This window comes from Sceloporus occidentalis, unplaced genomic scaffold (genome assembly GCF_023333645.1).
Source record: "Sceloporus occidentalis isolate IW3139 unplaced genomic scaffold, rSceOcc1.0.p SCAF_7, whole genome shotgun sequence".
Taxonomy (NCBI): domain Eukaryota; kingdom Metazoa; phylum Chordata; class Lepidosauria; order Squamata; family Phrynosomatidae; genus Sceloporus; species Sceloporus occidentalis.
The window spans coordinates 88,678,555-88,704,216 of record NW_028316987.1 but is presented as its reverse complement, the minus strand read 5'-3'; the positions used below and the strand labels follow the sequence as shown (position 1 = coordinate 88,704,216).

At 38.9% G+C, this 25,662-nt stretch overlaps 1 protein-coding gene across 4 annotated transcripts in view; it reads right to left on the bottom strand.

Annotated features, from left to right (window-relative positions):
* Positions 1-25,662, bottom strand: part of KMT2C (lysine methyltransferase 2C) — a 192,561-nt gene that overhangs the window by 81,999 nt on the left and 84,900 nt on the right. For all 4 annotated transcript variants that reach the window (XM_089533592.1, XM_089533593.1, XM_089533594.1 and 1 more), the window contains exons 7-14: positions 16,702-16,864; positions 14,551-14,722; positions 13,534-13,648; positions 10,429-10,601; positions 9,136-9,296; positions 6,385-6,489; positions 3,365-4,077; positions 2,025-2,144 (exon numbers count right to left, since the gene is read on the bottom strand). In XM_089533592.1, the coding sequence (XP_089389718.1) occupies positions 2,025-2,144; positions 3,365-4,077; positions 6,385-6,489; positions 9,136-9,296; positions 10,429-10,601; positions 13,534-13,648; positions 14,551-14,722; positions 16,702-16,864 (1,722 nt within the window). The remainder of the gene's footprint in view (positions 1-2,024; positions 2,145-3,364; positions 4,078-6,384; positions 6,490-9,135; positions 9,297-10,428; positions 10,602-13,533; positions 13,649-14,550; positions 14,723-16,701; positions 16,865-25,662) is intronic.

Here is a 25,662-nt window from a genome sequence, read left to right as displayed (position 1 = left end):
TTTCATGTACTACAGCCCACATTATCAAATACATGAAGTGTATGGTACATATAAATTAAATGTAGGAACAATGTGGGACATGAGCTGCATGCTGCCCCTTGGGGTTTGCTTTGAGCCTCCAAAGATGCCCTAGAGACTCCAGATTCCTTCTGTTAAAATTTTGGCCCAAAATAGCAGAAAATGGGGGGAAATTCCCACTACATAAATGTAGTTGATTGAGTTCCTTTGGCCTCCACTGTCCACAAAACATGTACTCCCAGTCCTGGAAACGATGGAAATCGCCATACTCTATTTTGGCCAATTCCCAGATGTGGAAGTGACATCACATCTCTTCTGGTCATACTGGGAGAAGTGTGTGGCATGTGGGATGATTGGCCCCTGCCAATCCATTGATACCTACCTCTAACATGAAGTATTGATGGTGGAGATAGGATGGTAAAGAGTGAGGCCAGAGAAAAATTAAATGCTGAAAGGAATGATTGTGCTAGATATGTTATTAACTCAGTCAGTGGCATCCCTGCACCTGGTCTCACCTGTGTGGAGGGTGGGACTTCTAGGGGTGGGGCTTTTGAGGGCAGGGCTTCTGGGGTTGCACATGCTCCCTTCCCCTGTGTCACCCCCTCCTTTTCCTGAAGAGGAAAAGGATGGGATGGTACAGGGGGGAGCATGTTCAGGGGATGGAGAGCATACAGGGAAGTGCACATGAGGCGGACAGGCAGGGGAGGGCCCAACTGGGTGTCATCCATCTTCTTGAGTGTTACCTGGTACTGACTGCCATACACGCCCCTCCCCCCGTGATGCCACTGAACTCAGTATGTTGTAGTGATCTGAATGTTGGAATAGTACTACATAGATCAGGGTTTGAATCCCTACCTGGCCATGAAAACCCACTGAGTGACCTTGGTCAACTCACATTCTCTCAGCCTCAGAGGAAACTAAAGGCAAACTCCCTCTGAACAAATCTTGCCAAGAAAACCTTGTGATAGGTTTGCCTTAGTGTTATAATTATAGTTTTATAGTTCTACAATATAATTATATTTCTGGGTTATTTCCTCTGATGTTACAATTAAGTTTATCTTCTTTATATTTATAAATGTGATAAACCAAACTTAGTGGCAATTGTAGAAAAATGTGAATTATGTATTAATAGGTGTTATCATGGAAATTTTCATATTGCAGCTTTTTCTGTTTGATTCCTTGTGGAGGAGGGCCAGAGAATATTGTTTCTAGTACAACCTCCAAGTTCTATAAAGGCCGCTGGGTATTTTGTACACTATTTTCAAAAGATACCACCTATGGCTGGCTTAAGACCTCATCTAGATAGTTAACTACTAGGCTCAGCCAGTATACAGGGTTTACCCCATGTGGAGCAAGCACCATCACTGAATTAGAAAGAAATAGCAATAGCAAGCACATTTCTATACTGCTTATCAGTGCCCTTAAGCATTCCCTAAGCAGTTAACAATGTGTAAGCTAACTGCCCCCAACAAGCTGGGTATTCATTTTAGGGACCTCAGAAGGATGCCAGGCTGAGTTGGCCCTGAACCCCTGGCTGGTATTGAGCCCACAATCTTGTGATTTGTGAGTGAATGGCTTCAGTACAGGCATTTAACCACTGCACCACCAAGGACCCTATGTGGTATTTTTGGTATTAAAAATCATAGCAATATCATCATATCCTGTGTACTGGGAGATCACTTTTAAAGATGCTTTTTAAAAAACAGGATATGAAATCAGTTGTGCTTTAAAGGATCCTGATGGATTTCTTTATGTTTATATTTATGTCCCTTTTTGGGAGAAAGGCAGGATAAAAATAAAATAACATAACATAACATAAAAATGTTGTCTGGTGTGTTTGTTAAAATATATTTCGATGTTACTTGGAGGTTCCCTTGAAAGGATTTGGATCCTAAAAAGTACTATATTAAAATGTAATATACATAGTTTAAAAAAGTGTTCATTGTCATCTTTCTATAGAAAAAATAGCAGAAAGGACTACAAGAATATAAATACAGATTAATTACCACTTTGATGCTCCATATGGCACTGCCAGGTAACGGTCTGGATTTAAAAGTTTCCCGACCTTCTGAAATGTCTGGGGACCAGGAAGGTGGACTCACTGTATTATGGCTATTCCAAGCCCCCTAGGATATGGCAGGTGAGAAAATATATGCATAAAACTCAGCCAAACAAAATAAAAATAAGCAATGCAAATAAAAGGTTCTGAAAGTAAAACTCATGCAGGCATAAACAAATATCCAATTTAACACACACATGGACTTATTGGTAAACATTTCAACTTAGAACCACATTTATATGGCATGACATAAGACTTGAGGGTGGAGAAACATTTTATTACATAATGATAAAAAAGTACTGCAGGAAAGCAAAAGATTCCATGGCACAATCAGTAACTGTACCTCAGTTACTATTTTGATTTCTACAGTACTAATCCAAGATGCATAAGTTAGTAGAATCATAGACCCATTAAGGTCCTTTCTCCATTTCACATTGCATCTTGGAAAAGTGACAGACTTACATTATGTTTGTGACATAAAATAAACCAACAAATCCCAAAAGCTAAGAAGCACAGCAGACAAAAAAGTAAAATGCATAATGTGAAAATGAAATATAAGTGAATTGTTAAAACACCAATCATGAGCAGAAGCTATGACACCTGAGCACTATTTTTAAACCCTGTAACTACTGAGAGTCTTTATAATTTGAAATCAAACTAGCAAGAAATCATATGTTGTTTTCCCCCCTAATGCCCAGTACTCTACAGAGGCTCAAAATAGAGTATGACTGCATTTACATCTATATCCATGGGTTAGCTGGGTTTATTTATTCTATATGTACATAATTTCTATATGTAGGAATACATTCCCCAGAGAAGATAATCAGGTTCAGTAATGTCATCTGGAAGGATCCCAAAGCTGCAAAAAGAAGGATCTCACCCCATCCTTACAAATTAACCCAACCTTCCAAATCATCATTTAACTCATGCTTCAGAACAAATGTGACAGAGTTCTTTATTTTTAAAAGAAAAGTAGTAGTAGTAGTAGTAGTAGTCGTCGTCGTCACTATTTGGAAATGACAAAGAAATCTTACTCCCTCAACAATCCTTTTGTATGACTTAGAGACCACGAAGAAAAATCAGCATTTTGTAACGGAATTTTTTGTTTGTTAATTAATTTATACGTATTATAATTTTAGAAAGATGAGATACAAATGTAATAACTAAATGGACACATAAGGTAACCACAATTGGGGGAAAACCTAAGCAAAGTCCACAAAATATTAATTAGAATAAGTTATCCTTCTAAGCCTTCCCTCTGAACAGGCTTCAACAAAATATGCTCACCTGTCTTGACCTCGGTCTTCCAGGAGAAAACTTCCTTTTGGTGATAGCTGGTTTTCCCATTCCAATTTTTGGAGTGAGTGATACGTATGTTATTGGAAGAGCTATGGAGGATTCTAGTGATGATGTCTGACTACGCAGCATGTCATGTGAGGACCCTAACTCTAGTGAGGCTGCTGGTGAGGAAGACACACTTGTCTTATTTATTTCAACAGATGATGGGAATGAGGAGAAGGTCTCGGTTGGTGACTTAATAGATTTATCTTCCAATGGTGAGCTGTCAGTTGCACAACTTTCACTTGCAGGAAGAGATGATGTTTCACAACTTTCAGGAGTATCACCTCCATTTGCACCTTCTGACACCACCCTTACTTCTAACTGTTCTTCTTTCTGGTAGGAGGCTCTGTCTTTATTGATCAAAATGAAAGCCTGAGGCATCTTTGATAAGTCCTCAGTTGTTGCTGATGGAAGCTGAGACTCCTCTGTTGACATATCAAGTGACTCAGTATTTTCCTGTGAAGGTTCCATTTCCACAGTTTGCTTTCCTGCTACTTGCGACATTAGATCTGGAGTACTTTCTGTTGTTTCCATCTTTTTACCAATGTTATTACCAATGGGTGCATGAGTCCTATTAGGAGAGGTTTCCATTTCATCTGCACCACAATGATTAGAAATCTGTATTGCCAGTCCACCACTGTTTTTATTTAATGAGAGGCCTGAAATAGAAATAATTTTATTTATATCTTTTATGATAGCATCGCTGTGCAAAGCATCAACATTTTAAACAATATGAAAATATTTCACAAATACTCCATGAAAATGTAAACACACATATTGCTTGTACTCACTTTTTCAAGTCTTGAAATTCTGGACATATTCTAATACAATACTGCTTCATATTATCAAAACATAGTAGTTTCAGTTAGCAGTCATGAACAATAGCTTCTGTTAAACCTTTCCTCTATGGAATTGTCTAAAAATGTCTTTAAAGCAATTGTACAAGACCACACCTGGTGGTTTTAGACCTCATTAAATTAGTGATAAACGTATGATCATATCTCATCCACATTTCTCATAAACCAGCTCCCAGTCAATTTTGTTAGGTGATGATGTTTTAACGAGAGGCAGAAAATACTTTTCTCAGTCTTTCACTACACAATGTACAATTTTGTAAACTTTGATTACCTTAGTAACCTTCCGTTCATTTCTCTAGTCTACAATATCCTTTTTGAACTAGGGTGACCAAAACATGAATTGTCCAAATAGTCTAATACATTTATGTAAATAGAACTGGCTGTTTTATTTTTAATTCCCCTTCCCAATAATGCATAGCAAGTAATTTCCCATTTTTATTGCTACTACACTGTCCCTATACTCAGATGTCATGCTATACTATGGTTTTGCAGATCTTGAATTAGCATAGCTTCCCACTAGACCTGCACACTCCTCTATGAAGAGGTGTTCAGAAAGTGAAGCACACTTCAAACCATGGTTACTGAAGCTGGCTTCCCTAAAGTACTCTCATTAAGATTCATCACAGTACTGTTTGTACAACATAGCAAACTGTGTTTAAGCAAAAACAGAAGCAGAAGCTTTTTTCTTCAGATTCATGATGGCAAGAGAGAGAGAGAAAGAGAGAGAAAACAGGAAAGTGTGCAAGGTCAGACTCAATTATGCCTTCCTAAATCATAGCTAGTATTACATCCAAACACAGCCATTGAGCTGACATCATCTTTTCTTTTTAAAAAACACCATATATTTTATCAATAAATCATGGTATTTACATGTACATACATTCATCTAATATCTACAGATATAATCAATTCAATTATATAATTTTAACAATAATGAAACATCCTTCTCAACCATCTCATTTACATACTTCTCATTACAGTAGCTCTATCACCTGTCCTCCCTTAGTCATTGTTGAGCCGATATTTTCAATAAACTATCCAGCACCAAAATATAAGCCTACGATGTTCCAGAACAACAATACCAATTTAGCAATTACCTTCAAAAAATGACAATATCTTATCTACATTCTAGATCCTAGAAAATAATAAAGAATAAAGAATAATCCCCTCTCTACAATGCACATCTTAAATGGTGTGCCAGTGTGTGTCAGAGATGCTATAAATAATACCAGTGAGAGACCAGATTCTATCAAGAATTGAGATTCTTAGTAAAGTCACTTAAGGCAGAATGCTCAAAATGGACAAATATTACACGTATCTTACACAAATATTAAAATCACTCTACTGGCTGTCAATTAGTTTCCAATCAAGATACAAAATGTTGGCTACTACTTTGAAAACCCTACATGGTTGGGTCCACATAATCTATGGGATCACTGCCTCCTATATAATCCGCCCTGTACAGTCAGGTCCTCTTGGGGGTCATCTTACTCAGGACTAGGTTGGTGACTATTACCCAGATTGCATTTTCTTCAGCCCTCTGGCAAGCCTATCCAGAATTTCAATTATGAATTTTAAACTACGGATGAGTTTAATACATATTGGTCTTAAATATTTTTTAAATGATATTATGTGTTTTAATTGGTTTATGTATTTTAACAGTTGTATATTTTTAACTGATGTCATATGCTGTATTTTAATCCATTGCTGTTCCTCATCTGAATCCATGGGGTGAGGTGGATAAAAATAAATATTACAACCCATTTGTATGATTCGCAGAGACCACGAAGAAGAAAAATAAATATTACAACAACAACAACAACAACAACAACATATTGATACAGAACAGTCTTTCCCTGGAATCCCATTCTCAGTAAATATGAAGCAGTTTACGCATTCAAACTTTGCCAGTAGATTCCTCCAACATAAAACTTTGCGTAACACAAATATAAAATGAAGAATAGGCTGCTAAAATACTAGCAAAGCCAAAGTCTCCAAAAGCTTTGGAATTTTGATTTTAGGCAATACATTCTGAAGAAATATATGCAGAATTTATATAGCTATATATACATTCTCTTATTCCTCCCCCCACAAAAAAGGTTCTCTTACCATCAGTGTTGCATCTAACCAGTGATTCTTGAGCAAGGCTACTATCAGTTACTAGTTGGTTTTCGTTTGCCACAATGGCTGCACCATCTTCTATTTCCATTTCATCTGTGCAAATTTGGGCGATAGAATATAATTTATCACTCCTGATTCAATGTTCATTTTATTACTATATTGTCCATAACTGCTTTTGGAATTTGGCATATTATTTTCACACAAAAGTACTTAAATAGAATAACTATTTAATAGATGGCAACAGTCTAAGCTTGGGTAGAATATACAATGTATTCCTAGGTTAAGAGCATGCTCTTTGAAATCAACAATGACACCATACATCTCAGATGGACAAAGTGTGGTCATTCAAATATTGCTGGTCTGCAACTCCCATCAGCCTTAGCCACCATAGCATACATGAGAAAAACCGAGAGCTGTTGTCCAACATCTGTAGGATGACACTTGGGGTCTTGATATCCACTTGAGTTTGGTTCCATGACCCCCTGTCAATACCAAAATCCATGGATGCTCAAGTCCCATTATATACAATGATGTGATAAAGTGGCACCCCTTATATAAAATGGTAAAACCAAGGACTGCTTTTCAAAACCTTTGCGTAGAAATATTATGAAAACCCTGTTCAGATAAAGCTTAATTATATTTTGCCCTGAAACTATGGAACTCATTCTTGCAATCTCCTTGATATGTTCGTAACACTAACTCCTTCTAAAGAATCAACACAGTATTCAGATTTAATGATTGAATCCCACACCAAACTACCAATGTGAAAAGCCCCAGTATGCATCCTGTGAAATATATTGATCAAAATGCTCCCACAATGCTTTAATGGGAATGCTACAACTGATAAATAATTAACAAGTTTTGGAGAAAGATTTCTACTTAGGCAGTTTATGGCATCCAACTCTGCAAATTGTGGCATAAAATTCTGGCTGTGTGACAATTTCAAACCATCATATATTTATGACAGACAAATCAGTACAATTTAGTTCTAAGTTCAAAAGAGGGATGACACCTGGCTGAGTGCCCCCCCCCACACCTCCCTGCTGGGTGCCAAGGTGCATGGCAGGGAGGGAGAAGTCCAGGGCACCCCTTCTTCCCAGTGTGTTTTACTCGAGTGTAAAGCTGTGCCAGGCAGGGAAAGGGAGACCTGGGGCACCCCTCCCTCCCTGCCTGGCTTTACTTGGGTGTGCCATTTTGGTCCTGCCCCCTGAAGCCTTGCCTCAAAGCCCCGCCTCCCACACTGGGTGACACCCTGATGTGGGACACCACTGACTCACAATTCTGTTCCAGTCCACTTCCCCTTTTAAAATCCAGATGAACATAAAAAACAGCCTTGCTTAAAAACTTAGAAGGTGGCCACTTAGAAACTTAGAAGGGATCACTTTTAACCTATGCATGTCGCTACCCCATGTCAAGGTAAAGCCTGTGCCAATCAGCTAGAAAGTTTAGCCCCAACCCTAATAAATGTGTGTTACTGTGTGCCTTCAAGTTGTTTCTCACTTATGGTGACCCCAAAAGAAACTTATCACAGGGTTTTCTTGGCAAGATTTGTTCAGAAGGGGTTTGCCACTGCCCTCCTCTGAGACTTAGAGAATGTGACTTGCCCAGTGTTTTCCCATGGTCAAATGTGGATATAAACCCCGATCTTCAGAGCTGTAGTCTAATGCTCAAACCACTACACCACACTGGCTCTCCAAGCAATGCACCGATGTTCAAAATGTGGTTCTAAATGCCTTGGTGGTCTTGAAGTAATGCTATCCCTACCTCTCATCTTATTCTATTCATACAGGAACAACTATTCCCCCCCGCCCCCATAGAAGTCCCTGGGAGGACAGCATATCATTCTGAACAATGGTCCAGTGGTTGTGACAAATTCAATTTATTCCAAAATGCAAAGTAGACAAAATCCTGCTGTATTATCTACCAGAAATCTACTTTAAAAACAGAACAGAAAATTCAGTATTACAGTGTCCTATGAGAAAAACTAATTAAAATGGATAATCTCTACAAGAATATTAAATTTGTACCTTCTAAAGAGACGCATAGAAGACATTACTGTAAAAAGACACAATAAAAATCCCTTTTTATACAAAAAGGCCTAGCAAACTTCAAAACTACTGTAACCGCTGGAGTGCCACTGAATTCAGTGATTAATCTGCTTCTCTTAGAAACAGAGACATCATTAAGGAGAAATGTTAACTTCAATTTAAGGAAAAAGATCATTTATACTGTTCAAATATAAGATCTTTGTACAAAAATGATCTCTTGGGTGTATGGTATGGCATAAGTACATTCAGATAATAGCTTCACATTTTTCTTTGTAGTTAAAATGACACGGGTACTCTTGCTGTGAGAGGAAAGTATATTCTATATTTTTGCTGTATAAACCATGGCAAATCTTCTGTAATATTATTTTCTTTCACTTGGTAATATGTTCTGCTTTTAGTTCTATTATTTTTTAAAAAGATGAGAACAGTTCCATAATTAGGTTTGAGTGAGCTTGTGTCAGACATGAGAGATGGATTTATGCTAGACATTTTCTGGCTATTTCCTCAAAGCTTTTACCATGCAGTCCGAGTTACACAGTTTTATATTTTTTTAAAAAGTCCTCATTGTCCTGGTGGAGGTGTAATGTACCAATGACAGCAATAACCCTCATAAAAAGTTCTTTCAAAATCCAAATGAAGGATGAACAGTAGACACAGAACAGATCAAAAAAAGAAAAAGAGAAACCTTTACCTGTGCCAGGTTCAGGAAGAAGTTGGCCAATTGCCATCACATTACATGACTGTTCATGTTCCTCTTCCACTATTGAATGCTTGCAAAGACTGCAGATGTACTCTTTTAGATGAATATCCAGTTCATTATCAGAAGGTCTGTCACATTCTATGTGAATCCACCTGAAAAGAATAGTTGGGGGGAAGGATTAACACCAATTTATTGAAAAAACCTGTTCTTATTGTACGAAAGAAAGACAAACAGACATAGAAAGACAGACAGACAGAATGACACCAATTTTCTCAGCATCATGGATCACCTCAAATTCAAAGGGGTTCAGAAATTTATGACTCTATTTCACTTGCAAAAGTGCTGTAACATGCCACATTTACTAATAGTAATATCATGCTTTATAGCCAGAATGGTGTAGTACTTCGGATGTTGTACGAGAACTCTGTACAGCCAGGGATCGAATCCCCATGTGGTCATGGAAACCTTGGACAAATCACATTGTCACCCTTAGAGGAAGGTAATGGTAAACCCCCTCTGAACAAATCTTGCTAAAAAAAACATAAGTTTGCCTTAGAGTTGCCATAGATCAGAAACAACTTGACAGCACACAACAACATTATGCTTTGGACACATACACACACAATTTCTTAAAAGGCAACTAATACATTTTTTGGGATACAAAGATATAGCCATGTTAGTCTGTAGAATCAGTATGTAGAGAGTTCTTGTAGCATCTTTAAGACTAACTAAAAGAAAGCAGATGGAAGCATGAGCTTTTACAGACTTAAGTCTACTTCCTCAGATGCATTTGGATGCATTATCCTACTTTTTGGATAGTTATTTCTATATGATGGAAAGAACCTTGAGGTGAAACTCATGACTAACTAGCAATTAGTAGTGCAATGGTTAAATGCCAGTACTGCAGCCACACGGTTATGAGTTTGATCCCAGGGGCTCCAAAATTGACTCAGCCTTCCATCTTTTTGTAGGTTGGTAAAATGAGTGCCCAGCATGTTAGGGGCAATTGGCTTACAGATTGTAAACTGCTTAGAGAGGGCTGAGTTCAATGATAAGCATTATAGAAATGTATGTGCTATTGCTAGCAATTACCAGTATGCACACTTATTGCATTATATTAATGGGGTTTAGAGTCAGTGACATGTGGATGCCACAAAATTGTTACCAAAAGAAACGAAAAAGGTAAAATAAACCAACCTTAACAAACCAGTTTTCAGACTATACATTAAAAAAAAACCCAGAAGAGTTACATAATGATTTAATATGAAGCTTTGTCTTTTTTACCTTTTGCACATGTGACAATGCAACTTGTCTTTTTGTCCATCTGTATAGGAGGATTTTTCACAGAAAGGACAGGGTAGGTTGTCTTGCTGATGGTAACAACTGTCACACATAAGACAGTTGTGATGCCACTGATTACTGGTCCGTGTACCACATTCTGCACATACCCTGCAGTTCTGAAAACAAGAAGTAAAACTTTCTGTTAATCATACTACGAGAAATACACTTATTGTATAGCATGCTCCTTGCTTGCTAGAAAAAAAAATCAAAATTCATTTATAAAGAAGTAAAAGAAGCCAAACTTATCAGCCCACACCAGCACCTCCATTCAAGATGACTTTTGTTGGGTGCCGTTCCTCTTTACCAGCAGAATCTTTAGTCTTTATGCAGAAACCTCCAATAGAAGCGCTCACCACAGAGGAGCTCATACTTGACACCTCTGTGCAGGAAAAGACACTAAGAGCCTTTGTTAAATTTGAACAGATGGTATGCTACCTCTTGATGACATAAATATAATGGAAATAATTGCTGGCTTCTCTGCATAAAGGACTCTCCATTACTGTAACATGAAATGCATTTTTCAGTAAATGCCAAATGGAATGGACTGAGGAGCAGCTCCCTATGGCTTCAAAAGCCGTAGAAAGATATATGTGTGTGTCTGTGTGTCTATACACACACACACACACACACACAATAATAATAATAATAATAATAATAATAATAATAATAATTTGTATACCGCCCTATGGGAAACCAATCCGGGCGGTTGACAACAGTAAAATATAAAATACAACAATTAAAAACACTTTATCCCTCCCCCCTTAAGACAGTATTAAACAGTATAACATATTAAAAACACAATATCAAGCATAAAAACAACAATTAAAAACTAAAACCCCTGATATCCCTCTGTTGATCTTCAACCATCACTAAGATGGGGCCACGGGAGGAATGAGGGAATCAGGGAACCTGGGCCGGGATGGTTAATCTGGAAAGGCCTGCCGGAAGAGATCCGTCTTGACAGCTTTTTTAAAGCTGTCTAATGATGTCAACTGACGGATCTCATCTGGCAGGTCGTTCCAGAGTTTGGGGGCGACAGCAGAGAATGCCCTCTGGGCGGTCGCCGCAAGCCTAGATTTTAGAGGCTGCAGTAAGTTCTTCCCAGAGGACCGGAGAGCGCGGGGAGGATTGTACGGGAGGAGGCGGTCCCTGAGATAGCTTGGACCCAAGCCATTTAGGGCTTTAAAGGTGATAATAATAATAATAATAAAATTTTTATTTGTACCCCGCCCTTCCGGGTGATCAGGGCGGCTAACAAAATGCACCGAAGCGCAAACAAGATACAAGATTAAAAACATACATTAACAATAACAATCCTTAAAAACAATAAAAAAAACCCCTTAGCCCAACCTCACGGCCACGAGAGAGGAGGGAGGCCCACAGGATGTTTAGTCGGGGAATGCCTGATTAAATAGGAAGGTTTTTAGGCCCTTCCTAAATTGGGCCAGGGTGGTAGATGAGCGGAGCTCCGTGGGCAACGTATTCCAGAGGGCTGGGGCAGCTGTGGAAAAAGATCTTCTGGCAGTAGCAGCCAACCTAGCCCCAGGCACCTTCAGGATTTGCTGCCCAGATGTTCTGAGGGTGCGAGGCGGAATGTACGGGTGATAACCAACACCTTGTACTGGGCCCAGAAGCTGATAGGCAGCCAGTGGAGGGACCTCAAAACCGGAGTAATGTGGTCCCTCCTAGATGTTCCTGAGACAAGCCTGGCTGCCATGTTTTGAACCGGCTGTAATTTCCGAGTCAAGCACAGGGGTAGCCCCATGTAGAGCGCATTACAGAAGTCAAGGCGTGAGGTTACCAGCGCGTGCACAACCTTCTCGAGATCCCTTACTTCCAGAAAAGGGCGCAGCTGGCGTATCAGCCGAAGCTGATAACTGGCACTCCTGACCGTCGCATTTACCTGATTTGTCATCAGGAGCGACGAGTCCAGGAGCACCCCCAGACTGCAAACACAGTCACTGGAGGAGCGTGTGACCCCATCCAGGGCTGGAGGTTGCAACCCAATTCTTGGTTTCGGGGCCGCTACCATGAGCACCTCTGTCTTGTCTGGATTCAGTTTCAATCTGTTTTTCCTCATCCAGCCCATTACTGCCTGAAGACATTCATTGAGAGAAGAGATGCCATCGGAATTCGAGGCCGACGAACGAGACACGGAGAAATAGATTTGGGTGTCATCAGCGTACTGATAACACCCAGCACCATGACTCCGTATTATCTCACCCAGCGGCTTCATATAGATGTTAAATAACATTGGGGACAAAATAGCCCCCTGAGGAACCCCACAAGTGAGGTACCTCTTACTGGAGCTACAGTCCCTGAGTAGCACCCTCTGCGACCTGCCTGAGAGGAAGGACCGGAACCACTGCAAAGCAGTGCCCCCGATACCTAACCCCCTCAGGCAGTCTAAGAGGATGCCGTGATCTATAGTATACAACATACACTGTACTTACTTAGAGTTATATTTTATTATTTCTAAAGAAATTGCTTGCTTGCATCTTGACAGTATCATTTTTTGAAAATTAAAGGTGAACCTTTATAAGTGGTCAAACTGACTTATGTGTCTCCTTCATGCTAATTATTTTATTATGTTATTTAAGTATAATATTGTTGTTAAACTTAAATGAACGCAAACAGAGTTGCAGAATCCTAATCTGGTAAATACAGGTAATTTAGCAATGTCAAAAGATACTTTCCTCTAAGTAATATAATTAATATAACTTTGCTCAGAAATCCAATGGGGTTAGACTTAATGAGTCTTAAGAGAAGATCAATTGAAATCAATGGGACTTTGGCTATGACTAACAAGTCCAATTGAATTAAATGGGTATCCTTTAAGTGTGATTAAATCAGAATCCAATCCATGATTTCTAAATCTAAAACAGGAATTACCTAAGAAATTCAGTAGGAGAGAATAAAAAATAATAAAATGCAATCAATAATTTAGTCATGAGTAGAACTGAGGTAACTGGGACTCCACAGAAGAAAGAATATGAAAAAACATGTTTATTATATGAAGTTCCAAATTTAAAATATATTTATACTCACTTTGCATTTCCAGCCATTTGTTGGTACAGAGTCCATAACTGGTTGTAAACAGAAAGTGTGGTATCCTTTGTCACACGTATCACATACTAGCATCTTGTTATCTTCTCCAGAATGCCTAAGAAACATGTTTGTTGTTTAAGTTTTATTGGGTAGAAAGGAAAAAAATATTTTAAAAGAAACCATCACTTGGCAAAAAGTTAGCTGAACGTAACAGCCTTAAACTCTATCAAATAATGTACAAGCAATATACAAATCTTAATAATTTTTGCTACTAGAAACCTTCATGCTTACCTAATGTAAGAACTAACAAAAAACATTACATTTATGATGTATTCACATATGTCCTAACAAATATTAAGGACCATACGGACCCACTGATTTTGTTAAGAACATTAGGTGTCCAGTTGTTTAAGTTAGGTAGGTGGGATGGCCCTTGTTTCATACTAAGCCCCGTCACCTTATCAGAAGAGAATTCAGCTATGGGTTCCAATATACAATGGTATAGCCCATAAATAAACAAGATCCACTATCGGCCACCAGTACCAACAGAATTTTTTTTCACTTTTCACATCTCAGAATCCATTTCTGAGGCCCAACAGGCTGGAACAGGTGGGAAGGCACTTAGGGGAATATGAACTTGAAAGAACCTACATACTAAGATGTCTGGAAGAAAATCTGGTTTGGTTATAAACAGCTGAAAAGAAGGAGTAATTCCACATACCTCCCCCCCCCTTCAAGCACTCATCCTCTCATTTACACAACAAAAACATTTGCAGCTCTTATCTCTGTCTCATCCTTTATGTCTTTATCCAATACTAATGGGCTGCAGTTCTGCTCCTCCCATTTCTGTCGGTTCATCTTATCACCACCTTATATAGATTTTATTTTCCCAAAGCACAAAGCAGCAGGTTTTCTATAGTTTCTATTCTCCAAAGTATTTTTTTTCTCTCATTAATTTATCTTATAGTGAAACCTTTGTATTTTATTTCAGCACACAACAAAACCACTCTTCCTTACTTGCAGTTCTGGCACACTTTGCAATCAGGACACTGCCAACCTGCCCGTTTTATAGGTGTCACTTGTATATCCAGGCACATCCCATGGTAATGCTGGCCACAGGTAGTACAAAAAAGTTGATCTAAGAGGTCGCCAGGGCTATCACAAACTGCACAGTTTGCTTCTTCCTTTGCTGCAAATTAACAGAATCTGCATCACTTTAAGAAGAGACATGTCTCATTTCAGAAAGAAAAGTAAACTTGGTTACAGCTTTGGAATATACAAATAAATTATATCAGAATACTATTCTAATGCTAGACAGCAATTCTACAAGCCAGCAAAATATTATAGAAAATTTATACAACAATTAAAAGCATAATTAGTTTCCATAGGAAAACATGCAATGCACCGAGATATTTTATACAGCATGCTGACACACAATTCTTAAACTCAATAAAATTGGTATTAGCAAGTTGACTTCTGTTACTATTAAAGACAAGTTTGAATACAGAAGGAAGATTAATATACTAATATTGTAAGAACAGTGGGCACAAGACCAGGCAGAGGCAAAGGTACCACAATTGAGATAAGTGGGGGGGGGGGGGCAACCTCCCTCACTCTACCTCATGACAGAGGTGAAGAGCTAGAAGATGGAAAAGCAAAGAAATGGTCTTCACACCATTTCACACTTCATACCAGACACAGTAGCCAGAAAGACTTCCACAGGAAAAGCCTGGGTCAGAACCTTCATCTCCAATGCTCTTTCATTATTTATTTATAAATTAATAATAATAAAGGGTATAAATTGCTTCAACTAACATCAGTTGAAATTTTTAAATTTTAAACTGCCCTGGGCAGATCATAATCTTGGAAGATAGGTGACAATACAGTAAATAAATAAATAAAAAAAAGTACCTTGGTCTTACAATGGACATGATTGCTGACAATAACCTCTAATGTTAACAGGGTATTAATAGGCAGGTTTAAATGTTTTCCTACATATGGATTAACCTGGACATGGGTTCTAAAAATTTTTATTAAAAAGTTTTCACATTAAAAAGAGAGCATGTGAATGAGTGCAGTCACAAAGCACAGTGCAGCAAATGTGTTGAATCCCATCTACCAGGTTGCTATCAGTTCCCCAGAGCCAAAAACAACAACAACAAAAAAAACCCAAGAAAGATACCTTGAGGTTGTGGTTTTCCTGGCAGTGGGATAAATTGAAATATCTGGAGGATGTGGCAATTTTGATTGGGAAAACTAGAAGGATTTAAAATTCATCCCACTGTTCATTTTTAACAAAAATTAGAATTTTCCTTTGTCATGTCTATTTTATCTTTCACACCAAGTCGTTGTGTACAGAACTGCAGGCTCTCTATTTCATCAACATCAAAATAACCAGTAATAGACTCTTTTGTTTTAAAGTGTGGTAAAAATGCACAGAGCACATATACATCAATGTTTTTCTTTGCTACTACCCTTACTTATCCTTTCATCGTTCACCCTAAACCACTTTTAATGCAAAGGATGAAACACTTGTACAATATTAGCAGTTACTAGGAAACTGCCTGTAGTCAATTACTATATAAGATATATTTAGTTATTACATCAAAGACCTAACATCACTTTAATGAACTTCTTTCTAAAAAGTTTAGATATTCCTCACCTGCACATACATTAGCATATCACATCAATTCTCACAATCATAAACTCTCTCCTTCCATAAAGGTTGTGATCTACTGAGTTGCCTAAATGTTACAGACAAGCAGGATATTCAGGCAAACCTAACTTAATCAGATGTACTTCTCAGATCTTCTAAAAAGCCTGTCAGACAGAAGGGCCCACAAAGAGGAATACAAACTGAAGGATTATAGAAAAGCAGAAGCTATTCACTTCCAAATATTATCAGACCAAGGGAAATTTTGAGGGCAGGGAGGAATGTGCAAGCTGGGAGAGAAAATATTCAGATGAAGGAAAGAAGTCTAGAAAAAGAGATACAAGACCAGCAGAGAGAGCTGATATAGAAAAGTGTACATAAAGGCTAGTAATTGCATCGAGGGATGCCCAAATTCAGGAATTGTTTTGATATAACTAAAAATATTTGGACAACAGCCTATGGTATATTACATTAACTAATTTTGTAACTTCACTTGGTTCACAGCTGCTACTTACATCTTTGTGGAGCCTGGTCAATGTGGTCTGGGCAAAGGAGGGAAAAGTTATTAAAATCCTGAAAAGTGCCAGCTCCAGCAGCACATGGGTAATGGTACATCTGGGTGCATTTCTCTTCACAGCATTTGATAGTGGCTCCAAGGTGCTTGCAATATGCACATCGCTGAAATACAAAACAGAAATATATTTAGTATTTCAGAGCAATACCTCTAGCAGAAGGTTTACATACAAGAATATACTAGATTTCTGTATACCATGTGTTTTACAATTCTTCCTGACATCCATCCTCACAATCTCCATGCGACATAAATTAGGTGGAGAAAGAAAAACTAATCCAAGCCAAACACTGAAATTTACAATTGACTGAAGTTTAGATTTATATTCTCAAATCAAACACTCCAATAACAGCACACTGAAATAAACACTTTATTGTGCTATGTACAGTTCAGTGAAGAATCCATTCACAGGGTTAGAGTATACTATGGTTCTCAGATCTCACAGCCTGGCTCCTCTTCTCCAGGTGCTTGGATTTTTTGAAAACAAAGTATTTCTTTTTATTGTATGATGCTGATCCCTCTTCCTGATGATTGTTCTAAAGTAACTGCTGTAGATTCTCCAGAAGCCTTGCCTGACCACCTCGTCCTATTCCCTCAAACACAAAGTTTGTCGCTGGCACTAGGTATCAAATGGAGGCAATGGTCAGTGTATCAAGCTGCCTCAGGAGTCACTGACTATGGTATAACAGAATTATTGTTTTGCAGCTTCTTCTGTTTTGTAGTTTATTATCCCAGTTCCGACCTTCTTCACCCTAACAAATGATGGAAACATCTGTACATTTTCCTTCTTTGGTCTGAAAAGTCATGTGGATTACACTATTATTAGAAAAAATCCTGGTGTGGATGTCTCTCTTCTTCAGTTTTACTTAGGCACTTGATTCTTTTTCTGTCACGTCTTGGTTTTACTTCTCCCCTTCCCACCAAACATCTGGCTAAATGTCCTCTATTCCATCTTCTTTCTCTTCTCCATCCCTCCATTCATCATCTCTCTTGTTCTTCAGATCCACTCCTTCTTGTCCTCCTTCTCATTCTCTTCTATACTGATCTAGGTAAACAGCTTCTCCTTCCTTTCTGTCTCTCGTTCATCTTCTCTCCTCACACATCCCAAACTGTTGGTCTTCTCTTTTCCTCCTCTTTCTCTTTTTCTCCCCTTCCTCACATGCCCCAATTTCACATCTTCTCCCTGCTTCTCTATCTAGCTGCATTTCCCTCATCCTTTCTCCCACCTCCTCTAGTCTCTTGGCTACATTAACTTGCTCAAACTCATCCTCTCTCTCCCTCTATGGTTACACTCACCATCATTTTCTACCTCCTTCCTTCCATCTTTACTATCTTTGCCTCCTCTCCCAAAGAAGACCTTGAAACCATGACTGGGATACAATAGCTTTCCATAATTTTAAATTTGTATGTGTGATTAAACTTGCTTGCTTCTGAGTACATAGGCTCAGATAGGTGCGTTACAGACCGCCCCTTTGGGGCGGCCTGTAGGCGCTCCTTTCCCCGCCAGATCGGGGCCTCAGCTGCCACAACGGCAGCCTCTGGGGCCCCGATCCACCACTTTCCAGGCCGTGGGGAAGCGGCAAAAGGCTGCTCCCCTTGGCCTGGAAAGGGGTGTCTTTGGGGCTTCATGCCCCAAGGACACCCGATGGCGGTGGGGACAAGCAGAAAGGGGCTGCTTGGCCCCTTTCTGCCTTGCATCGCTGGCGCAGCTGTCTAAAGGTTTTGGAGCTCCTTCTGGCGCTGCAGAAAGGGCGCTCTATGTGCCCTGGCGCAGCGCCAGTACATCACAACCGCACTGCCTCATTTGGAGGCGGCGTGGTGGTGATGTAGCAATGGCAGCCCCCGTGTGGAACGGGCGCCGCCATTTTGTACGGACTCGATCCGTACTAGGGTTAGGGGCGTCTGGAAAGGACGCCCCTTTCTAACCCTAGTACGGACCCAGTCCATACTATACGCCCGTCTGTAACGGGCCATAGTTTGCCCTGTTGTTCTCTATTATTACTACTAGTATTATCATCTTCCCAAAATATTTTTAGCATTTTGATCATTATTATATGGGGCTAAGGGAGGAGTCCATGACACTGACTGCTGAAAAAGTGAAACACAATTTAAAATAAAAACAAAGAAATAATTTATTGCTACTGAGAGACACTGGTTAATTGGAGCAACCCACTAAAACCAGAAAAGCTTTGGAAAAATCTACTTTTACCTTGGAAATGTAACTCTGGTTGGAGTAGAATTTATAAAACCATATATGAAAGATTTTGATAACAGAGCTTACAAAAGTTTCCTTTTTCTTGTTCAAAGCAGAGCTTGGAAAATTTTAATTCCCATCAAATGATTTTTAAATTTTTTTGGTACTGGAATACCATATCCCCCCCCCTCCCCAAAATCTCAGGTTTAGACTCTCTCTCGGCAACAGATCCCATCTGATCTAAAGATAAGACGACTCAACCATAGTTCGTACTTGGATGGGAGTCCACCAATGAATACCAGATGCTGTAGGCTATATTTGAGAAGAAAGAACTGACGAAACAGCCTCTGAATATTCCTTGTCTAAGAACCCTATAAAATTCATGGGGTTTCCATAAGTCAATAGACAGCTTGGAAGCACATACACACATACACCTTGGTATTTTTCTTCAAACTATGTTGAAAACTCCAAACACTGCCATGTGATACAAATTTAGAAACAGATAACAGATACAGATTTAGAAACAAAAACTGGACTCCTTCTTAATCAAAAAATTAAAATTAAAACAAAATTAAATAAAATAAAAAATTAAATTAAATTAAATTAAATTAATAAGACCAGTACTAAAAGTTCATTAAACAAAGTCATTAATGAATGGTCAAAGCTATTCATAAAAGGAAAGATCTTTACACCAAGCATCTCTTTCTGGATGCAAGATTCTGAAGTCTAAGTATGGTCAGAGCTTGAAAATATTAGCATTTAGTGCCAATCCATTAACTTTAAAGAGTGAAGAAAAACATTTAATTAATGTTAAAATATTACAATAATAGTTTTTTGTGGGTTTTCCGGGCTATGTGGCCATGTTCTAGAAGAGTTTATTCCTGACATTTCACCACTCTTCTAGAACATGGCCACAAAGCCTGAAAAACCCACAAAAAACTATGGATGCCAGCCATGAAAGCCTTCTTCTTCACACAGTACAATAACTTTATACATTAATTTATTAATAACACCACTGATCATTAATAGCAATAACTAATTATTAAATTGTTGAATAAGAAATAATCTACAATTACTAAAACTGGTCCCAAATGGACAGTTCCCCAAAATAACAAATTAAAATATGTAATGTGAAACTAAGGGCCAAAACAGATGGCCCATTTAGTCCCGCTTGGCGCTGGCTTGGTGCCCCCAAGCCAGACAGAAGCCTGGCGATGATATGTCGGCGGTTTCTCTGCCGCTTGGGGGCATGGCAACTTTTTGGGAGGAAAAGCTGGGTCTTTGGGAAAAGGGGCAGCTTTTTTCCGCCCCAAAAAGGAATGGATCTTATCTGCTTCTTTCGGGGGAGGAATCTGGCTGGATTGGGTCTGGGCATCTGTTTGCCCTGGCCCCGATCCAGCCTAAAAGGGGGGACTCTAAGCCACTCCTTTTGGGTTGTTTATTTAGTTTATTTAGTGACATTGGGGGGGGGGGTGATACAAACTAGCTCTGGTCCAAAACACACTGCAGAAATAAGCCAGTTTGAGACCACTTTAACTGCCCTGGCTCAGTACTAGGGAATCGTGGGAATTTTAGTTTATTGTGGCACCAGATCTCTCTGACTGAGGTGCCTAAATGTGTCACAAAACTGCAGTTCCCATTATAATCTAGCACTGAGCCAGAGTAGTTCAAGTGGTTGTTTTTGCAGTGTGTTTTGGACCTCTATTATAATTTAAAAACTGGAAAATGAATAGGCAAAAGGATCTTGTTGAACATTTTTAACACAACAGGAGTACGGTAACGAAAACATTTTAAGCAAATTATTTTCAAGCTGATCACTGAGAATATTCTGGTCAAGTAGACTAACAAAGTAGACTAACAAAGCAGAATTGAATTCTTACCAAATATGAATAATTTCCATTAACAGAAAAATTTGAAAGATGTTAAATTCCTTACTGCATTTCATAGTAAAAATCTTTTTAGATCAGATTTTTTTGTCTTGAACACCAGGTCTGCAATGCTAAATGTTGTCACCTTCAAAAAATTAATATGTATAGACTGTCTTTCAGCCGCATTCAGAAATAAATTTAGTACTCAACCCTTCAACTTTGTATTGTTTCCTCTTCAGGTTATCAGCTAAGTGGTCTTGTCATCAGTTTTACACAAGGGAATTGCATAAGTCAGGTTTTCAGAAATGAGAACAGTCAGTAGAAACTTGAGAATCAGTGAAAAATGATTTACAATAGCATGTAGAAAAGCAAGGGCAGGATCAGGGTGGGGAGTGAGAATCTAATTACATTTAATTGAACCTTTAAAATGCATATGGAAAAACTACAACAGCAATTAAAAGCACTTGGCAACTTAGCAAGAAAACCACTATATAAACAATGTGGTATATATATAATCAGAACCAAATAATAAAAGGCCCTAAGGATATCAACATTTGTTGAATTCAAAGGAAACCGATAAAGCAGTCAAAAGTAATAAATCCCCACTAGAGATTTTTTGCAACAGCTGCTGACTAGAAGGGTTTTTTTCCCATTAGCAGAAGCAATACTGTGCTACAAATGAGGCTAGAAGTTATGATTTAAGAAGCTCAAGTATGTTGTTATTGTAACTCTGTCTGACCTTTCACAAAGAAGAGTTCAAACAGCACAGGAATAAAATGTTTTAAAAGCTCTGTTACATAAAAAGCAGTTACTTTAGTTTTGGGGGATTTTTTTTAGAACCAAAAAGGGTGTTTTTTAAAAAAAGTCAAAGTAGATTAAGTTATATTCAGTCTAGTGTGTAAAGTAATGCTAGTCAAATGTGGTGGTCCTGGCACTAGTGCCATCAGCTGCTAGAACAGTAGCCAATGGCCTTAAATATGGTACCAATCCCCAGCAGCTTGCAGGGGGAAATAGCTAGACAATTGTAAGTGACTACTAGTCCGCTGCTGCTTTCTGTTTTGGGGCCTAGGGTGTATGGGAAGGTTTTTGTTATGGCTACTTCTTTTTTTAAAGTGCTGGGACTTACTGGGTATGTGAGGAGCCTAAAGAGGCTTTCAGGTGGCTTGTGGTCCACAGGCCAGACTCCATCTTTCCTTATCTTTGATGCACACCACAATACAGCCATAGTACCTGATCTGGACTGCTTTTCCTGTGGTTTCTTTTTCAGTTTCTTTCTTCTTTCCCGGCTGGTCCACATACCGTATATACTCGACTATAAGTCAAAAAATTTATGCCCCAAAATGAACTCCAAAATCCTGGGTAGACTTATGTAAGGGTCAATGAGTTAATGCTAATAAATTTATTGAAAGAAAAAGTGCCCACCTTTCTCTGTAGCCTTGTAATGGCTCCCTGTTTGAAGCCCCGGTGCCGCTCTCTCTCTGTGTGTGTGTGTGTGTGTGTGTGTGTGTGTGTCTGTCTGTCTGTCTGTCTGTCTGTCTGTCTGTTTCCCTCTCAGCCTTCCCCTGCAGCCAGACTTAACAAGCTGCTGCTGACTTGCTGAGGAAAGGAACACACAGAAAGTATGCCCTGGCTTGTACCCAGTTTTGCCTGGAAGTCCTGGGGGTGAAAGGTAGAGAGAGAGAAAGGTTTATCCTTCATTTCTGCAAGCTATGAGCCTTGGGAGTCCTGGGGGTGAAAGGTAGAGAGAGAGAAAGGTTTGTCCTCCATTTCTGCAAGCTATGAGCCTTGGGAGTCCTGGGGGGTGAAAAGTAGAGAGAGAGAGACAGGTCTGTCCTCTATTTCTGCAAGCCATGAACCTTGGAGTCCTGGGGGTGACAAGCAGAGAGACAGTGGGGTCTGTCCTCCTTTTCGCAAGCCATGAGCCTTGGAGATGCTTCTGGTAAGGGGAAGAGTGTGTGCGCGCGCATGCGCGCGCTGAGGTTTGTTTCCCCTTTTCCATGCTGAGACTGATGCTTGGGATAGGTCCAGAGAGTGAGATATAGGGAGGGAAGTGGTGCTTTGTCCCCCCCCCCTCCTTTAGATCTTTTGTAACATCCTCCAGCCCCTCGACTTATCCATGAGTCATATCAAAATCCATGATTTTGGATCCAAAAACTGTCCTCGACTTATACATGAGGTCGACTTATACATGAGTATATACGGTACTAATGATTGCCATGTTTTTCCTTACTGATGTATTTTGAGAAGTTGAACATGGTTATGATTCCTCGTGTGGATTTCACCTTCACTGTTTTGGATCAGAACTTTATGTATAGTAAATAGCCTGTTTTTCTGCCATACTCAGGAAAGGGTCTTCATATTTTTGTTTTTAAATGGGTTTGACAAATTTGTAGAAAGCATGTATAACAGCCACAATAGTATAAATGAGGCAGCAAACCTACATCTACTTGAAAGCAGAACTGAATTAAATAGAGCTTGCCTTGGAGTAACTATATGTAGGGTTGTGCTGAAAATGAGAACTCCAGGTTTAGAGGAAGAACATCTCTGGGAGTTTATAAAGTAATATATGTAAAAGGATTTCATTCTGAAGCACCCCAGAGCAATGAACAGATGATATGTTGTCCACAGATGTTACTGATGCAAAGATTTCTGTAAAGGCACATGTGCAACCATCCACTCCCAAGGGCAATTCACAAAATGACAAATTTCCTCTCTTGTCAAAATGTTACACGTTCTTCCAACTTGTAAGTATAGTAAATATTGTATTCTGTATTATGTTTTCCCAATCATACTGGGCTTTGCTGGGAGGGGATGTCACTAGAGATGGGGTGGAAATCATGCATCTTTCCAATTGTTGGACAGCAACTGCCAGGACTCTTCACCACTGATTATGCTAGCTAGATCTGATAAGTGTTGCAGGATTTTTTTTTTTTGGGGGGGGGGTGGATACAGGTTAATCCTTTTTAAAAAAGTAATATCCAAACAAATGGGAGAAAAGAAGGAAAAATGAGAATATCAAGAAACTAACTTTAATTTGATCACTGGCACCTGTTCAGATGAGTCTTCTAATTTATTCCAAACAAATACATCAAACAGGAAAGGAATATTGTTATATGTCATGATTTAAAGCATGAAGAAGAGGTTGAGAACATTTGAGTAAAAATTAAATGGAAGGGAATCAACAGTGACATCATTGTGAGTGTCAAGCCAGAGTGAAGTCTTGGATTATGCCTTCCTAAAACATATATCAAACATTCTCAAAGAAGAGATATAGTTTTACTGACAGACTTTTAGCACTCTGATATTCATCGGAAGTCAAACTATGATATTTGTTGGAAGGTCCAACAAATTCCTCATTTGCCTTGATGAGAATTTAATTGTCCAAAAGTTGGGGGAGATAACAATGGGATCAGCTATTTTGGACATGATTCTAACCAACACAGACGAACTGATCAATGGGATGAAAGTAGTGTGATCACTGGGTGTGAGGGACTGCATCTGGAATTTGTTATACAGAGGAAAGAGGAATCCAAACATATATTCTGGGCTTCAAGAAAGCTAACTTCAGTAAGCTTAAGAAGATACTGCATGAGATCCCATGGTTAGAAACAGTCAAAGGGAAGGAAGTTCATGGTCCATGGACATTTGTTGAAAGCATAACTGCAAACAATTCTATTGAGAAAGAAAAGTGAGAGGTGTCTAAAGAAACCAAACTTTAAGACCTGCTGAGATTTAAAAGGGACATATTCAAGAAATGGAAAAATGGGGAAATCATCAAAGAGGAATATACATGAGTAACCAGTCCTCATAGGGAGAAAGTCAGAAAAGCTAAAGCTCAGAATAAGCTTTGACTTGCTACAAAGGTCAAAAACCATAAAAGAAGTTTTTGTCTGTCTCAGAACAAAAGGAAGGGACAAGGAAACGATAGGGACACTGTGAAGGGAAGGTGATAAATGCTAAGAAGAACAAAAAAAGGAGGAGACTGCTCAACACCTTTTTTGCTTCAGTCTCCCCCCCCCCCCCAAAAAAAAAAGCATGCTTCACTTGGTCAAAACAAAACAAATGATGTAGTAATGGGACTGTAGTTTAGAACAGGTAAACAAGTAACACAGGAGTACCTAGCAACTCTAGAAGTATTCACGTTCACACAAGCAGATAAACTGCATCCAAGAGTACTAAAGACACTTGCACATAGAGCCATTATCTACATTTTGAGAGATCTTGGAGAAAAGGAAAGTTTGCAGCAGAATGAAGGAAGATGAATGCTGTCCTCTTAAGGTTGTTTAGCTTGGAGAAAAGATACACTAATTGAGAAGTGATATAACTATCCTTAAATACGTGAAAGTCTAACACGCAGTGGAGCAAGCTTGTTCTCTGCTGCAGCGACTAGAAAATGAACCACAGCCAGTCACATCAATAAGCTCTACTAATGAATGTAAGCAAAATAAATAAATAACAAAAATTGCACACCATGATAAATTTCTTTGACAAAACAAAACTTACTCATCTGATAGTACTGAAGTCCACACTGAAAACAGTGCTGAGTGATCCCTGAAGACATTTTGAATTGGCAGGAGAATTTCTGAGTGCTGGTTATAAACTAACACACAGCAGATGTCTTTTAGAGACTATCCCTCTGTTGAGGGCCTTTTTTGCATACTTTCCCCATTTCTCCCAGTTAGCACTTCAGCACTAAATTCCTTTTCATTTGACTATTCTTGTTGGTTTCTCTAAATGGTACACATTTATCATAAACTAACAGCTAAATTGTTTATACTGAGCCCATATAAAGCAATTAGATAGCAAATGTTAAAAACAATTAGCTTGAAACATTAATTTCTAA